This window comes from Panthera uncia, assembly GCF_023721935.1.
Source record: "Panthera uncia isolate 11264 chromosome B2 unlocalized genomic scaffold, Puncia_PCG_1.0 HiC_scaffold_24, whole genome shotgun sequence".
Taxonomy (NCBI): Eukaryota; Metazoa; Chordata; class Mammalia; order Carnivora; family Felidae; genus Panthera; species Panthera uncia.
The window spans coordinates 43,642,268-43,660,260 of NW_026057580.1; the positions used below are offsets into that span (position 1 = coordinate 43,642,268).

General features: G+C 33.8%; 1 protein-coding gene across 4 annotated transcripts in view; it reads right to left on the minus strand.

Annotated features, from left to right (window-relative positions):
• Window positions 1-17,993, minus strand: part of IBTK (inhibitor of Bruton tyrosine kinase) — a 90,511-nt gene that overhangs the window by 28,067 nt on the left and 44,451 nt on the right. For 2 of the 4 annotated variants that reach the window (XM_049652904.1, XM_049652903.1), the window contains exons 17-22: window positions 12,900-13,001; window positions 9,740-9,857; window positions 6,982-7,042; window positions 6,303-6,424; window positions 4,884-4,996; window positions 735-838 (exon numbers count right to left, since the gene is read on the minus strand). In XM_049652904.1, the coding sequence (XP_049508861.1) occupies window positions 735-838; window positions 4,884-4,996; window positions 6,303-6,424; window positions 6,982-7,042; window positions 9,740-9,857; window positions 12,900-13,001 (620 nt within the window). Of the gene's footprint in view, window positions 1-734; window positions 884-4,883; window positions 4,997-6,302; window positions 6,425-6,981; window positions 7,043-9,739; window positions 9,858-12,899; window positions 13,002-17,993 lie in introns of all 4 variants that reach the window. The other 2 variants (XM_049652901.1, XM_049652900.1) reach the window with 1 other exon arrangement.

The following is a 17,993-nucleotide window of genomic DNA, read 5'->3' on the forward strand; positions in this document are numbered from 1 at the left end:
CATTAAAAAAAAAAAAAAAATCAATTCTTGAGGCCTAGAAGACTAAGAAGAACAGATAAATTTTCCACTGTCTCATGAATTTCTCGAAGTTCTAATAGTTTTGTGGAGGACTAGGGATTAGAGAAAAATGACCTATATCTAATAAGTTATTTTCCTTTCCTGTACATTAACAATTATGGAATAAAATGTTAAGAGATGTCTAAAAAATGGACTCTCCGGCGTGCAAATGGACTAGAAATTCTGCATTTTATGTCAATTGTGCTGGACCAGGAGAACTCCATTCCAGACTGTATTGCTCCCATTAACATGATAGAGGGAAGAGACTATGCAGAATTTGAAGTTAGGCTTCCTTTCAAAATCATTTTCCTCTGACAGTTCTTTGGTGTTAACTGACATTTCACAAAGTAAATTTCAAGTAATTTAGCTATATTTTTCCAGATGTCTATACAGTGTTGCTATCTTTTGCATCAACATATTTTATTTTACAGAAAGAGGATTAGAAATGTAATGTCGTAGAGGGCTGAAACTGCCATTAAAATCTTTAAAACTAGAAACATAATGCAAATTTGAGAAAACTAATACTACATATATTACTAATCATATGTATTTTTTTATAAACCAGCCAGGAGAGTATTTTAAAGTTAGAGCAAAAAATAATAAAAACTAAAAATAAATTATATAAAGATCTAAAATCTGAAGTTAAGAAAACAGTGCATTAATAAATAAAAACAAACCTCAATTTTATCTGACTGAAATCCTGCTGTGAAATCTGGGGAATGTAAATCTCTAGGACTACCCACTCCTGCATAGCTTCCTTCAGAATCTGATGTCAGCAGTTCTGGAAGAGATTCCACAGAATTGGTCTTACCAGATTTTAATAATCCTAAAAGGTAAAAATTTTAAAACATTTAAAATACAGTAAACATGTGTATATTACATTCAGTGAATTAAATAGAGCTAAAAGCTTCCATTTATCCAGATTTAATAACATTTAAATTATATTCACTGTATCAAATCTTGACAATTCAAGCTAACTGAAGAAAAAAGTTAAAGTAAAAAACTAAAACAGGGGACTTTAATAAAACAGCAGTTTTATCCATTTCAATTATACAGCAATTATGCAATAAACATTAAGGAAGACACTTCTTTGGGATGTGCTTTGAGAAGTGATTCAGAACTTCTTTCTCCCCATTAAAAAAAAAAAAAAAAAGACAAAATTAATAAACTTCAGACCGTCCCCTTTCTCATCTGTCTCTCTGTACCAAGTTCTCTGCATGCATGCAGACGGGGATTGGCCTCATTCTGTGTGGGAGGAACACTGTAGCCTTTCTACCTCTCATCTAGTCAAAGACTGGATGACTTTGGCCCCGTAGCAGAGGTTATGCTGAAGCCAACCGTGGCCTGATTGACGGTTTTTACTTCTGGAAAGGGGGGTGGAATCTGTGGATTGACAGCTACTTTAATTAGCCTATTGCCTAAAGCAAAGGGCTCTTATGAAATGTACATACCATTTCTTCTCCCAGGCAAGCTAAACACCTGTTTCCCTGCCATATTTGGTATCCAGATTCATTAGTAGATCAAAGTCATTTCAAATATAAACAGAGAAAACAAACTTTTGCTTAAGTTCATGTGTTTACTTTCACATATTTCAAATTTAGTAGAATCTAAATGAGGTAGCAAAAAAACACATGACATGAGGTATAACTAAAAATTTGACTTAAAAATAAATAAAACACATTTTGCAACAATGTGGATGAACCAGAGTGTATTATGCTAAGTGAAATAAGTCAGAGAAAGACAAATATATGACTGCACTCATTTGTGGAATTTAAGAAATAAAACAGATGAATACAGGGGAAGGAAAGCAAAAAAGATAAAAAACAGAGAGGTAGACAAACTGTAAGAGTCTCTTAAATACAGAGTACAAATGGAGGGTTGCTGGTGGGGTGCTGGGTGGGGGGATGGTCTAAATGGTAGGCATTAAGGAGAACACTTGTTGGGATGAGCATTGGGTGTTATATGTAAGTGATGAATCACCAAATTCTATTCCTGAAATCATTATTACACTGTATGTTAACTTGGACTTAAATTTTTAAAAAGGAAAATAAATAAAACATACTATCTCTTATATATTTAAATAAGTGGGTTTTCCTTAAAGTAAATCACTCTGACAAGATATATGCCTCTTTTGTTCCTGTCACTGCTCAAATAGTTTGGAAATAACATTCAGCACTCCCCCCATCTTTTAAATATTTTTAAGAGCAGCAAATTTTTAAGAGAGTATATTTAATGCCAGAATGCTACCAAAAGTCAATTAGAAATAAATCTAATGAATAAAAGGATGTTTAAACTGGCCAACAATTATTTTTAGTATAAACATTTTCACAGATGGTCTTCTAACATGAAGGATCACACAACGAAGTTTACTTCCAGAAGAGGCTTTTTGGCCCCAATTAAATTTGACCTTTCAATCATTATCTGCTTTGGCCACAGAAAGAGTAGTAAAGCAGGAAGAATAAGAACTGGAATCAAAAAAAATAAATTCTATTTCTGTCTGTCACTACCTCAAATCACTGAAGTTTTTTGCACTTTTGTTTCCTCAGGTTTAAAGGAAGGGACAAAAATTTAGTTCATTACTAATGTCTCTTCCATCTCTGAAATATAAAGATTCTAACAAGTGTGCTAATAATACCATTATTTAAAACAAACCAAGTATCTGCTTTTTCCCTAAGTCTTTTAGGCAACTGAAAAATAACTAGTTTCATAACTTCCTGTCCGTCCATATTTATTCATCTTTCCATCAATCCACCTACACGTCCTTCTACGCACTAGAGGTAATTCGTGTAACAGAGAGAACACAAAATCACAGAATTTTACATATTAAAAGGTCCTAAGTAGGAATCAGGAGATGTAGTAAACGTGAAAGACCGAGCTTCAGTGCTTCATCAATCAATCCAGGTATATTGTCTTTTTTATATCTTTCTGTGTTATCTAAAACAACTATTCTTGACATTGTTTATTCCTTTGAACATTATCAAACACATCAAGTACCTCATTTATAGATCATGTTAAATATAAAGACATTCTTTCTTTACCCTGAATGACAGCTTTTCTTTTTTTTTCCACAGGGACAAAATGTGTACTTGTATTTTTCAAAGTTACCTCATCAGGCTGACTAAGAAAATACTGCTGACAGAAGTTATACCTGTTTATGTCTTCCTACAGACACACATACTATTTCTTAGAGCCATACTGTAGTCTCATTGTGGTCACACTTCTGTATTTTCATCTAAAGAAAGTATTACAATTTCGATAGTTTAGATCTAGATCTAGTCAGAGGAATCTAGAATGTGAGATAGTCTATACCACTGGCCTGAACTTTTGAAAACAAAACAAAAAGGTGTGAGAGGTGCTGCTCTAGTTAAGAGACTAAAGAGACATTAATAAGCAAAGGCAGTATCTATCTTCACAGGATACCAGGTGTTTTTTAAGGTTAAAACACAAAAGGCTATAAAAACATTCCTGGACAACTGGAGAAATCTGAATAGAGACTGTAATACTAGGTAATATTCATGAATTGATGTTAATGGTCTTCGATGTGCTAATGATATTATGGTTGTGTAGAAGAATATCCTTATTCTTAGGAAATTCGTATTAATTTATATTAAAATGCCATGCCTACAACTTCCAAGTGGATCTGTAAAAAATGATAGACTGTCTGGAGAATGAAGGAAGTGAGCATGCAACAGAAAGTCTATAAAAAATAGCAAATGTGGTAACAGGTTAACAATAAATTTGGAGGAAGGGTATCCAGATTTTCATTCTTTCATCTCTTCAGTAAAAGATTTTCAAACTAAACTGCGAAAACCATTTTAGAAAAACTACATAACCTTTACTTTCAAACAGCTCACATAATGCATAGATATAAAATATGTTGTATTCTATTACTGGATTATAACCTTCTAATGCACATGAATGGCATCTAACTTGGAGTACTGATGTAAATGAAATGAATCCATGTGATAATAGTGTCTCTGTCCTGTTTTGCCCATCACTAACAGTCTATGCCACTGGACAGAGTGGTCTCTCTAAAAAAAATTTTATCCACTCACATTATATGCCTTAAAAATCCATCAATCGATTACTCATAGCCCTCAGAATCACATTTAAATTCCTTAGTTTAGCATAAAATCCCTCCAAAATCTGACCATTGCCAATTACCACTTATCTACACATGCCCTATATGGCTGAAGCATGCTGACCAAAGCACAAGAAATATGCAGTTCTTTCCAGTGCCTCTAGCCTTGGGAGTATATTGCCCCCTTTGCTTCATATGTCTATCAGCGTGCCTCCTTTTCTTGGCCAATTTCTCTTCATTCTTCAAGATCCAACTCATGAATCATTTTCCTCAAGAGGTCGTTCTTGATCTCCTCAGATTAACATGGGCTTTTTTTTTTTTTTTTAATACATTTATTTATTTTTGATAGAGAGACAGAGCACAAGTAGGGGAGGGGCAGAGAGAGAAGGAGACACAGAATCCGAAGCAGGCTCCAGGCTCCAAGCTGTCAGCACAGAGCCTGATGCAGGGCTTGAACTCACAAACAACAAGATCATGACCTGAGCTGAAGTCAGACGCTTAACCAACTTAGCCACCCAGGTGCCCCTAATATGGGCTTTTCTTTTGTGCTCTCAAAGCAAACTTCAATCAGAATATTTATTACAATATACGATCATTTTCCGTAGCCTCCCTAAGACAAAGGCTATTTTCTTTCAGTAGGCCTGGCAAATGGCATACAATAGTATTTGATACATGTTAAATTAATTAGATAATAGAGACATGAAAGATTAGATCAGGAAATATATCCTAAGACACTTTCACTAACCTGTAGATGGTGGACTCTGAATAACGTCTGAAAGGTTATAACCTCCAGAACTATCTGAACGCTTACGTGTCTTCTTTTTTGCTCTTGTTTTTGCCTTCTTGAACATACTTTCCCTACGAAAAAAGCAAATACAAAATTCATTTTTTAGAAATAAGTTAGAGATTAACAGCAAAAGAACTGTGCATTTTGAGCAAGAGAATAAATATACATATATATGTGTGAGTGTGTGTGTGTATAGCATTTTAGTCAAACAGAGAACACAAAAAATAGGCATGCTCTAGTTGCATTTATCTATGTTGCTCAGAGTAAATTACTCAGTTTTACTGAACCTCAGTGTGTACTCTTACTAGATGTAACTCTACTATTTCTGTGAAAGTTAGAAATAGGGAAATACTTTTAAAAGTAAATAATCAAATATCATAAACTTCAAGTAACCCAAATGCTAACAAACACTAGAAAAGAGGTTAAAAACAAATCTGGAACCTAACAGCAGTTTCTCAGTGGGCTACACAGTCAGTTACTATTATATATATAGTAAATGACTTGAATGCCCAAAGATTTTAACAAGGCATTTACCAAGTACAAGGTAAGTAATTCTATAACCAGTTGATAACTGAGCCTAACACACATTTTGGAAATACTAAACAGGGCTTGTCATATGTTTGGCCACACTACAGGGAGATTATGTAGAACCTGGGATATTTTGTTAGAGGATTCCCAAACGTCAGTCACTATAGGTCATATCTCTTGAACCAGTCAGTAGGTTCTCTATAGAGAAAAATCCATAATGGCTGATGTAGTCTTGGTTCAATCTCTCCAGAGGGCAAATCTTTCAGCCAAGATGGAGGAGGAACAATCACTTGGTTGAACTGAGTTCAGAAAAAGGTCAATTTTCTTTGAAAGAAGCTAAAAAAATGATCTTTTTCAAATCTAACCACTCACCCTGGTCTTCATAAACCTGCTACCTCTAATTCTTAAAACTTTCTGGAATTCTGTTTTAGTTTTTTTTCCTAAGTCATTACTGCTCAGCAACCACTTTCCAACTTCCAAAACTATTAACACCTCCTAACTGCTGTTTCTCCTTTCCTGTTCTCTCTGCTCTAGTGCAATATGCCTTTTTTATTTATTGTAATTTTAGCAGGGTTTGGGAAGGTAGCTAAGATAAATGCATTTATTCAACCTAACATGTTAACTTAAAGGTTGTATTCCTTTTATATTTATAGTTAATTTTGTTACATCTGCAAATAATTATGCATTTACTTTCTTATAGCAAGACTAAGAATAAACATAAATACATACTTCCTATTTCAGGATTCTCCAATTTTCTCTTTCAGTATAAACGTGTTAATAGTGTCAAAGATCAGGGAGAGGAGTGGAAGAAGAGGAGGGAAGAAGAAAAGAAAGAGAAACAGAGCTTACGAATAATTCTGTTCCGTATTTATGTCTTCTTTCAAAAAGATATCTCCATCTTCTACTTCCAAATAGCTAATATCTGGTCCGTCCTGATATGGTGTAATGACTCTTCTATCCATTGCTGGAATCTATTTTTTTTTTAAAAAGTCACTTTTTAAATATAAAATGTGTAAAGGTTTTTTCAAAATAGGTATAATATCCCACTTGTTTTGATATGTGGGGACATTAACAAGGAAAAGTCTAGAATGCCTAATGACTTCCTACGTTTACAACAAAGGGAAAAATGATTAGACTCATTAAACAGATTATTCCAAAAAATATCAAAAAACACTTTCCATAAAAACTCATTATTAAATACAAATTAATCCAATTTGGGGGATAATATGAATCCATGTTTTTGTACTGTCCTGATGTTTAGTAAATTAACAAGTAATGAAAGACTTGAAAAGTCTTCAATAATTTTCATTTATAAAGGAATTAAAAGTTATTAATCATTAAATACTTTCAATTATGATTATCATACTAACCTGTGGGATCTATAAAAAAAAAACAAACAAAAACCCTATGTCTTCATTTTTAAAATATCCTAATGTATTAGAATTTATTAGGAAATTATTTCAGTGAGAAGTCTGATCTAATATACTACTTTAATTTGATTATATTATTGAAAAAACATAAACCTTACCATTTTTCTATAAAACACAGAAAGATCCTTCAAAACACCATCACTTAAAACATCAAGAGACCTAAAAAATAAGATACAAAATTCTATTTTAAGGCTTAAGTAACTTAATACCTACCAAGATTTTCAAATCTGTTGAGACACTTTACACTGCTGAATAAGTACATTATTTTTAAAATCATCAATATGCCATCAATATGCTACAAATTCTTTTTGAAAGTATGTATAGTTATATATTTCAAATAAACAGGAAGATATATACACAAACATCTTCAGTAAAATCAAACCCTTAGAAAAGATTTTTATATCACTTATATCATAGCAAAATTGTAAATATAGTTCTTCCTCAACATCCCAATAAATCTCTTAAGTTGAAAATCTCTTAGGTCAAAAATACATTTAATATACCTATTTACTGAACAGCTTAGCCTAAACTACCTTAAACGTGCTCAGAACACTTACATTAGCCTTGAGTGAGCAAAATCATCTAATACAAAGCCTATTTTAAAACAAAGTGTTAACAACCTCATGTAATTTATTACTATATGAAAGTAAAAAATAAGTGTGTCAGTTGTTTACACCCTTGAAAACCCTGTGTGTCACTGGGAGCTGCGGCTCACTGCCACTGCCCAGGATCACCATAAATGATCACCAGGATCACTTATACTTTTCACTAGTATGCGGAAAAGATCAAAATTCAAAGTTCAAAGTACAGTTTCTACTGAATGTGTATCACTTTCACACTACTGTAAAGTCGGAAAATCCTAAGTCAAACCATGGTAAGTCAGGGACCACCTGTATTCATTTTCCACATCTGTAATCTTTAGTTCCTAAAGTATTATAGTGATAGAACAATGGCCTGTCACGATACCTGAATTCTATCTACAGCTATCACTGCTAGCAATTACCTGCATGACTTTGAGCAACTAACTTTATCTCTCTGGACTTTAGTATGTTCATGATGTATAAAATGTTTGGACTACATCAGTTGTATTCAAAGTAGATTTCAGGGAACTCTCCAATTCCAAAGAGATACTTTTAAGGCATCAGTAAAAACTTAAAGTTTACATTCTAAAATATATGTTAAACTATTTTTATGAGTGCAAAACAGTTTGGATATTTAAATCTGTACCATACCAGTTTTTAACATTTTGAGGATAACCTGTATGTTATATCAATTTTGGTGCAGCTCTCCTTTTTTAATATCTTTATACATATTTATTTATACTCCCAGCAAACAAATAGTTGTCTAGGAATGGTTAAATTTGTACAAATCTTTGTTTTAATTCAAGTTATGCATGTCTACTCATGTAAAATTATACAAGTAGAGACATCACCACAGCTCACGTCCCATTCTTAATGGTTCATCTGACACCTGTCACAACGTAACTATTGAACAATGGTAGTGACACACATCATTTTCCAATATCATATTTTTTTTTATTTAAAAAAAAAATTTTTTTTAATGTTTATTTATTTTTGAGACAGAGAGAGACAGAGCATGAACAGGGGAGGGGCAGAGAGAGAGGGAGACACAGAATCTGAAACAGGCTCCAGGCTCTGAGCTGTCAGCACAGAGCCCAAGCGGGGCTCGAACTCACGGACTGTGAGATCATGACCTGAGCCGAAGTCGGATGCTTAACCGACCAAGCCACCCAGGCGCCCCCCCCAGTATCATATTTTAAGTAGATCCAGTGCTTGTTTTGCATTTTGGTTGATTCTTATCTGACAAATGAATGAGCTTAGTTTGGCAAAGCAAAGTAAAAAAAAAAATTGCTTTGATTAAAATCATTAATGTGATGTCAGCAAAGAAATTTATTCTGAAACCCTAGCGAGATTCTGATACCAAAATACCAGAGGCATTTTAAAATCATACTAATATCCCATAACATTAATATGCACTTGAAAAGCATTTTCACAAAATAACAAAGCATTATACTGCCAAAAGAATTTCCTGTGAATTGAATCCTACATAGCAATTATTAAGAATCAGTGATTCACCTCTAAAAAGTAGAGCACTTTTATTTCATATTTTAGAGTTCGTTTCATTAAAGACCATCCTGACTTTGAAAGCTGAGATGTGAAAAACCTATTACCATATATAATAAATTATGTAGATCAAAATTTTGATTCTTTGAAAAAAAAGTGTCCCTGGGTTTTCTCATCTATAATATGAGGACATAAACAGAATCTATGTCATCATAAGGTTTACAGGAAAATCAACTGAGATCTATATAACACTTTTAGAATGCTACCTGGCACATAGTATTAGTTATCATTATTATATCCAAAACAAAATACTGAAGCTTCAAAAGTGCAAACTGACATGTGGAACTCTAAAACTTCTATGTTCACCAAAACACTCATTTTCTCACCACCAACTTTATAGTAATAAAAATTAGACCTTATATTAAAAAATAAATCTGCAAATTTATTTCACCAAATAATTCCACTACTAAAAATAGTGGAATGCTTAGATATAAAGAACATACTTGTAATTTTTTTCCCCACAAATTTCCAACAAAAATGTATGCTTTCCATTGAGGGCAAGAATTTTACTTATTTTGTTCACTCTTGTAGCTTAGCTGTGGCTGGCATATATCAAGCAAGCACTCAAATATTGATGGAATGATTGAATCCCCTTACATTTTTTTCTACAAAATTGTAATTTGTCACTATTCTTTTAAATTGCTAACATGTCTGCTATTATGTATAAATAATTGCTTTTGCAACAGTCATACAATGTATGCACCCAACGTACCTTGCTTCAAGTAAAGCGGCCATATTCAGTCCTATAAACTGTAAACAAGACAGTTTCAATTGTTCAGCATTGTACATTGCTGCAAATTCCAGTAACATAGCAGCATTCTTAAGGGTAACTACAAAGAAAAGACAAAGTGAGACAAAAGCCATGTTACTACAGCAAATAATACATACTTATTTTTAAAGTTGTCAGGTTTGAACAAGGAAAACTGAAAGTACTTTCTTGCCAAAATAACTATAGTAGGGCAAATATAGAATGCACTTTTCATCCCCATGTGCCAAAGTATTTTAAATGATTGGTTATGAGGCAAAATAAACACACCAAAAGAAAATAGAGATGATATGTGTCACCTAAAAATTGACAATTTTCTATCTAAGGATTTTAGAATAGTTTTAACTTTCACAAATAAAACTTCCTTTTCATTTATATAGACAGAACAGTCTCTTTTCTATAAAACTAAGAAGATCTTAAGATTAAGAGAAACCAGGGGTGCCTGGGTAGCTCAGTTGGTAGAACCTGCAACTCTTGATCCTGGGGTGGTGAATTTGAGCCCAACGGCACAGAGATTACTTACAATTAAAAAATAAACTATTTTAAAAAATAAAAAATAAAAAACAAAAAACGTCAAGAGTAACGTTAAGGGTAATTTAAAAAAAAGACTAAGAGAAACTGACAAAATCATTCTATAAAATATATTTACATTGAGTAATCCATCAAAATTTATGTGGGCATATTTACATAAACACATATACACACTATATATTTGGAAAATATTCACATTTAAATATTACTATATCAATATTCATGGCCAGTACAGAATCTGGTATAACTGTACAAAAGATTCTGGATTTTATTACAATCCTAGTAACTTTATGCATGAAGTGTCCTATTTTGCTAGAGACTATCTCAGAATATTCTACTCACCTAGTAAATGACTTTGGCTTTCCAAACCCCTTCATTCTTTATTTACTATGAGTCCAAACCAAGAGAGGAACATAACTATTTTCTACACCTGGCTTACCCTATGTTTTTTTTCTTCCTTCTAATTCTGTCAAAAGGTGTAATTGCAGTCAATAATGGTTTTTGCTTCGCTCCTAACCAAACCTAATATGAACCCAAACTCTCCCATTTCACACACAAAAAAATGGATCATATAAAAACTTTACAGTTGTTCAGTTGAGAACAAGGATTACCCAATAATAAGAGATCAAACTTCTGTTGCACTCTTCTCTTGCTAAGTTCTAGGAAGATCAAGATATTCATTAATAAGGAAGCTGTGTAGCATGGACCGAAAAAGAATATCCAAGGAATGCCAGGAAAGTCAACTGAACAACTAAAAATATCTCCAATATGTATACTTTTTATTTTTAATGTTTATTTATTTTTGAGAGAGAGAGAGAGAGAGAGAGAGCGCGCGCACGCGTGAGCGCGTGAGCAGGGGAGACACGAATCTGAAGTAGGCTCCAGGCTCTCAGCTGCCAGCACAGCACAGAGCCTGATGCAGGGCTCAAATTCAAAAACCATGAGATCATGACTTGAGCCAAAGTCAGCCATTTAACTGACTAAGCCACCCAGGAGCCCTTCCAATACGTATACTTTATTCCTGTAGTATGTTGTATCCTTTATTTTAATATATTTCCATTTTGTAGCTTAAAAGATTAGAGATGTTGGGGTTTTTTGTTTTTTTTTGATAACCTAGGAGAAGTCTCTCCACAAAGCTCAAGAAAAGTAACTATATAAGACACCAGAACTAAGACAAACTATCAGCAAGAAAAAATTAGAAAATTCTGACAGGAAATCCTTTCATACTTCCTAAAGTATGACAATGTGACAATGAAGATGAACAAAGATTAACAAAGATAAAATTAGAAACTTTTATATCAGGCTAAGAAAATCTAACCTTTATCCTAGAGTAAGCAATTAAAAATACCTAAACACGAAGACACGATTACTCCCAACAGAAAAATTAAAGAAAGTAGACAGAAAGAGGACTTAAAACATTACAGTAACACTACACAGAAGGGATGTATAACAGTTACCTGAACTAGCATAGACACAGAATAAAAAGGTAGGGGGAAATATGATTAATAAATATAGTTAAGATGCATCAGTTCTGACAACTGGAAAAATTTGGACGTAAAGAACAAAAACAATATAAAAAATAGCTTTGGGTTTCAAAATTTCAATGTTCAAAAAGACAGCCATGCAATGAACTGAAATAATGAATTATTTATTAAATGAAGTAACGAACAGAGACAGAAATAAGAGTTTAAGGGAAAAGAGATAAGTTTTGATCAAATATATAAATAAGATGATTATATAAAAATTCTAGCAAGGGGGCGCCTGGGTGGCTTGGTCAGTTGAGCGTCTGGCTTTGGCTCAGGTCATGATCTCATGGTTCGTGGGTTCAAGCCCCACGTCGGGCTCTGTGCTGACAGCTCAGAGCCTGGAGCTTGCTTCGGATTCTGTGTCTCCCTCTCTCTCTGCCCCTAACCCACTTGCATTCTGTCTCTGTCTCTCTCAAAAATAAATAAACATTAAAAAAAAAATTAAAACAAAAATTCTAGCAAATAGTAACAGATAGCTAAACACAGGCTTACAGCCAAGAACAGGACAAGAGTGAATAATTTCTTTGAGGGGCACCTGGGTGGCTCAGTAGGTTAAGTGTCTGACTTTGGCTCAGGTTATAATCTCCGTGAGTTTGAGCCCCATGTCAGGCTCTGTGCTGACAGCTCAGAGCCTGCTTCGTATTTTGTGTCTCCCTCTCTCTGTGTCCTTCCCCCACTCCTGCTCTCTCTCTCTCTCAAAAATAAATAACATTAAAAAAATTTTTTTTAAATTCTTTCAAACTTTCATCTTTGTAATTTCAAAATAAATTTCATACCATCTTCATTATTCAAGGTTTCATGACATTTCAAAAAATTTACATATTTCAATTATCAGATGTACATATTTTCACATATTAACATGTCTGGAAAATGGATGTGCTTATTGTTACACAAAATAGCTTAAATGTTTTAACATTCTTCATAATTCAAAAACATAATGGTGCACTTTACCATATATGGTAAAATGGTAAATTTATGGCATCAAAAGTCAATGAATAATCCTGTATCAACCTGCAAACATAGTAATATTCAAATTCAAAAATACTTACGTTTCTCGGTTAATGCAACTTCACAAATCCCTTTCAATCGAGTTATGAGAAGCTGATCAGCCACCACAAGAACACTACAAATAAAATCCACATTTTGAGATTCTAAAAAAAGAAAGAAAACAAGCAAAACTATTACTTTGTACATTATACCTATGACAAAAGTTCAAGTAATTAAGACACAAAGAAGGAGAATTATAATGACTATTTTCTAAAGAGTGGCAACTATGATAAATAGTAATAATGTGAGACTTTTCTACCTTTTAAGTGGAAAGCTGTAAAGAAACACACCAAAATGCCTTGGTTCATACTAGGACCATAAAATGGGTAACTTGAATTGATCTTTTTAGTCTATAAAGCATTTAGTCTAAAATGACCGATTTATTAAAATCTCCCATATTATTAAACATTTCTCAATCTAATAAATAGAGGGAAAATTCAAATCTCAGTATCAAAATTATTATGTAGATATGTGTTAAATACATACAACATATACATTAAGAACAAATGTATATACAGGGAGTGGGGTGAATAATGCTTTTAGATGCTCATATTTGTTTTAAATAAAGAAGCCTAAGGAGCTGGGAGGCTCAGTTGGTTAAGCAACCGACTCTTGATTTCAGCTCAGGTCATGATCTCAGTTAGTGAGTTTGAGACCCACATCGGGCTCTGCGCTTACAGTGCAGACCTGCTTGAGGTTCTCTCTCTTTCTTCCTCTCTCTCTACCCCTCCCCTGCTTGTGCTCTCTCTCTCAAAATAAATAAACATTCTAAATAAATAAATAAATGAACAAAATAAACAAGCAAGCAAGCCTAAGAGTACATTTTCCTTTTAAATTATAGGAGTTCCTTATTTAAAATAATCTTTCTCGTCCTGAGTACTATTAACGCCTAAAGCAGTAACCCTGAGCCACTGCCAGAATAACATAAATACAAAAACAAAACAAAACAAAACAAAACCACAATAGGAAGAAAAACAGATTAAGAAGAAAAAATGTCGAAAAACTATTTTTGACAAAAAGGGAAGAGGTGAACTCACTATGAATAGCAAACTAAGGACTACTTCCAGAATTCCTCTTCTCCACAAAAGCAATGAAGATACTAGGAAAATTGTCAACTTTTTCAAAATTCTAGAAGTTAGCCAAAGGCTTACAGTAATCTAGGGAGTATTGACTCAAGAAAAATGGCTGACTCTTGGTAAGAACAGTGAGCAATGGAGCACTGTAGTTTTTTCTATTTAAATCTTCCCCTTCCCTCCTCCAGTCTTAAAAACCAACAAGCCTGCAATCACAGTGAAAACGAACAACCAAAGCCACTGAAGACAACAGAAGAGTTACAAAGCAACATTATTAAAGATAAGTCATTATTTGACATGTGCGGCAGGGCTTGTCTTTATTTTGACCTGACTCAAAGCTTTTACTGGTGTGAACAGCCTCTTCCCCCAGGGTGTTTGTTAAAAACAATCAGTTGCAATTAATGTTGAAGCTGACTGAGACAATGATAATAGATGGAGCAAACAAGAAGCAGATAAAAAAAATTTTTTTTTTTAATAAAAGCTAGGGAAAAAGGATGTTAATGATTAGATGTTTGTATCCCCTGAAAATTCACATGTTGAAGCCCTAATTTCCAGTGTGGCTATATTTGGAGATGGGGCCTCTAAGAAAGTAATTAAAAGTAAGTGAAGTTATAAAGGGTAGGGCCCTGATCCAACAGGATTAGTGTCCCTCTAAGAAAAGAGATACCAAAGAGATAACTGTCTGTCTCCCTCCCTCCCTCTCTCCACAACACACACACAGAAAGACCATGTGAGGACATAATAAGAAGGCATTCATGTATAATAAGCCAAGAAGAAAGTCCTCACCAGAAACCAACCTTACCAGACTCTAATCTGGGACTTCTAGCCTCCAGAATTATGAAAAAATGAATTTCTGTTGTTCAAGCCACCAGTCTATCATATTTTGTTATGGCTGTCCCAGTTGACTAATACAAATGTCCATGGGGGCTTTGAAAAGTCCCAAAATATTGCTGTGAAACCAGAAGCCCACATGTATGTGGATGACTATATACACGCCAAGGAAAAACTTAAGGTCCTAAATTTTTACCTCTGGCTGAACTTGAGGCTCTGCTAAAACAGAAAATAAGAGCTAAAGCAGAGTCATGAACTGCTTGCCTGAAAAATGAAGGCATGCCCCAACACACACAAAGAACTCCATGGCAAAGGCTGGGAATTTATTGGTTTTAGGCATTTAAAGAAATTTCTAACTTATCAGCTGACCACTAAGCTAACCCAGTAGACACTTCAGTGGTCACACAAGACAAAGAATAGAGATTTTACAATATTAATCAGTTCAGAAAAGTCAAAAAGCAAACAGCAAAGACTTTTTAACAAACCCCAGGGAGGGAAGAGAATCTGACTTCAAAAGTTACCACATCATATTACTTAAAATGTCCAGTTTTCAGTTTGTGAGCTCAAGTCCCACATTGGGCTTGCTACTGTCATCCTGTCATCACAGAGCCCAGCCCACTTCAGATCCTCCCCCCTCTCTCTCTGCCCCTCCCCCACTTGCACTCTCCCAAAACATAAATAGATATAAAATAAAATGTCCAGTTTTCTATGAAAATTATGCAAGATGCAAAATACATGTTAAGTACGGCCCATCCACAGGAAAAAAAGCAACTAAGAGAAGCTCTCCCTGAGGCAATGAAGATGCTGCATTATTAAAGTTTAAATCAGCTATTTTAAATATGTACAAAGAACTAAAGGAAATGTCTAAAAAATTAAAAGGAAGTATGAGGATAATGTCTCTTGAAATCAAGAATATCAATGAAGAGACACAAATCACAGGTCAACTGAAATAAGCAATCTGAAGAACAGAAAGAAAAAACAATGAATAAAAATTAATAAGGCATAAGAGACCTATAGGGACGCCTGAATGGCTCAGTCAGCTAAGCATCTGACTTCAGCTCAGGTCATGACCTCATTACTCTTGAGTTCAAGCCCCACATCGGGCTCTCTGCTGTCAGCACAGAGCCCACTTTGGTTCCTGTCTCCCTCTCTCTCTGCCCCTTCCCAGTTCATGCTTTCTCTCTGACTCAAACAAAACATCAAAAAAATTTTTTGAAACAAAAAAAGAGACCTATGAAACACCAGCCAGCATATCAAGATACATACGGGAGTCGCAAGATAAAAGTATGACCTAAAGAATATTTTAAGAAATAATGGCAGAATAGGGAAAAGTAAAATGTAGAGGTTTTGTATGCAATGGAAGTTAAGTTGTGATTAGTTTAAAATAGACTGTTTTATGTATACTGTTACATATATGTAAGCCTCATGGTAACCACAAAGGAAAAACGTAGAGCAGATACACAAAAAATGCAGAGAAAGGAATCAAAGCATACCACTACCGAAACATCATTCAATCACAAAGGAAGACAACAAGAAAGAAAAAGGAAACAAAGGAACTACAAAACAGAAAACTGACAAAATGGCATTATTAAATCTTTACCTATCAATAATTATTTTAAATGTAAATGGATTAATTCTCTAATCAGAAGACAAAGTGGCTGAATGGATAAAGTAACAAGATTCAACATTATGCTGCCTATAAGAGACTCAATTTACCTGTAAGAACACACATAGGCTGAAAGTGAAATGATGGAAAAAAATACCCCATGCAAATGGTAACTAAAGGAGAGCTGGAGTGGCTATACTTCTATCCGACAAAATAGGCTTCAAGTCAGAAACAGAAGAGACAAAGAGGTTATTATATAATAATAAAGAGATCAATAAATCAATAGGATAGAACTATAAATACACATACAACAAGTATACAACAATGAAGCACCTAAATATATAAAATACATAAAATGAAGGCAGAAATAGTCAACAATACAGTAATAAAAGGACTTCAATATGGATATTCATATTCAAATACAGATAGATCATGGAGACAGAAAATCAACAAGAAAACATCAGACTTGACCAAAACTACAGACCAAATGAAACACATACATATGGAACATTCCACTCACAACAGCAAAATACACATTCTTCTCAGTGCACATAAACCATTCTTCAGGGCAGGTCATACATTAGGCCATGAAACAAGTCTTAACAACTTAAGAAATTGAAATGATACCAAGTATCTTCTCCAACTACAGTGGTATAAACTAGAACAGGAGGAAAATAGGGAAATGTGTAAATACGTGGAAATTAACACAGTAATTCAAAGAAGAAATCAAAGAGAAGTACAAAATATCTTGAGACAAATGAAAATGGAAATACAACATGCCAAAACTTATGGGATACAGCAAAAGAAGTTCTAATTCTGATAAATGCCTTAACAAAAAAAGAAGATCTTGAAAGAACCTTAAGGGTTTTATATAACAAGGAACTAGAAAAAGAAGTCAGCCCAAAGTCAGAAGGAAAAAATAATAAAGACTGAGCAGAAATAAATGAATTAGACATTAGAAAAACAAAAAAGATCAATGAAACTAAGAACTGGTTGTTTGAAAAGATAAAATTAACAAACCCTTAAGTAAACTGAGAAAATGATCCCTCCAAAAATTAAATCATAAATGAAAGAGAAGATATTACAACTGATATCACAGAAATGTAAATCATTAGAGATTACTGTCAATAATTATAAGCTAACAAACGGATAACCTAGAAGAAATAGATAAGTTCCTAGAAACATACAAGCTGCCAAGACTAAATCGTGAGGAAACAGAAAATCTGAATAGTCAATAACTGAGTAAGGAGACTGAATCCATAAATCAAAAATCTCCCAAAAGTAAAGCTCTAGACCAGATGGCTTCATGGGTGAAGTCTACCAAATATTTAAAGAAAAATTAACACCAATCTTTCTCAAACTTGTCCAAAAAAAACTGAAGGAGAGGGAACACTTCCAAACTTATTTTATGAGGCCAGGATTATCCTGATACCAAAAGGAGTCGAGGACACTACAAGAAAAGAAAATCACAGTACGACACCCCTGATGAACACAGCTGCAAAAATCCTTAATAAGAAACTAATCAAATTCAATAGCATGTTAAAAAGATCATATACCACAATCAAGTGGGATTAATGCTTGGTGCA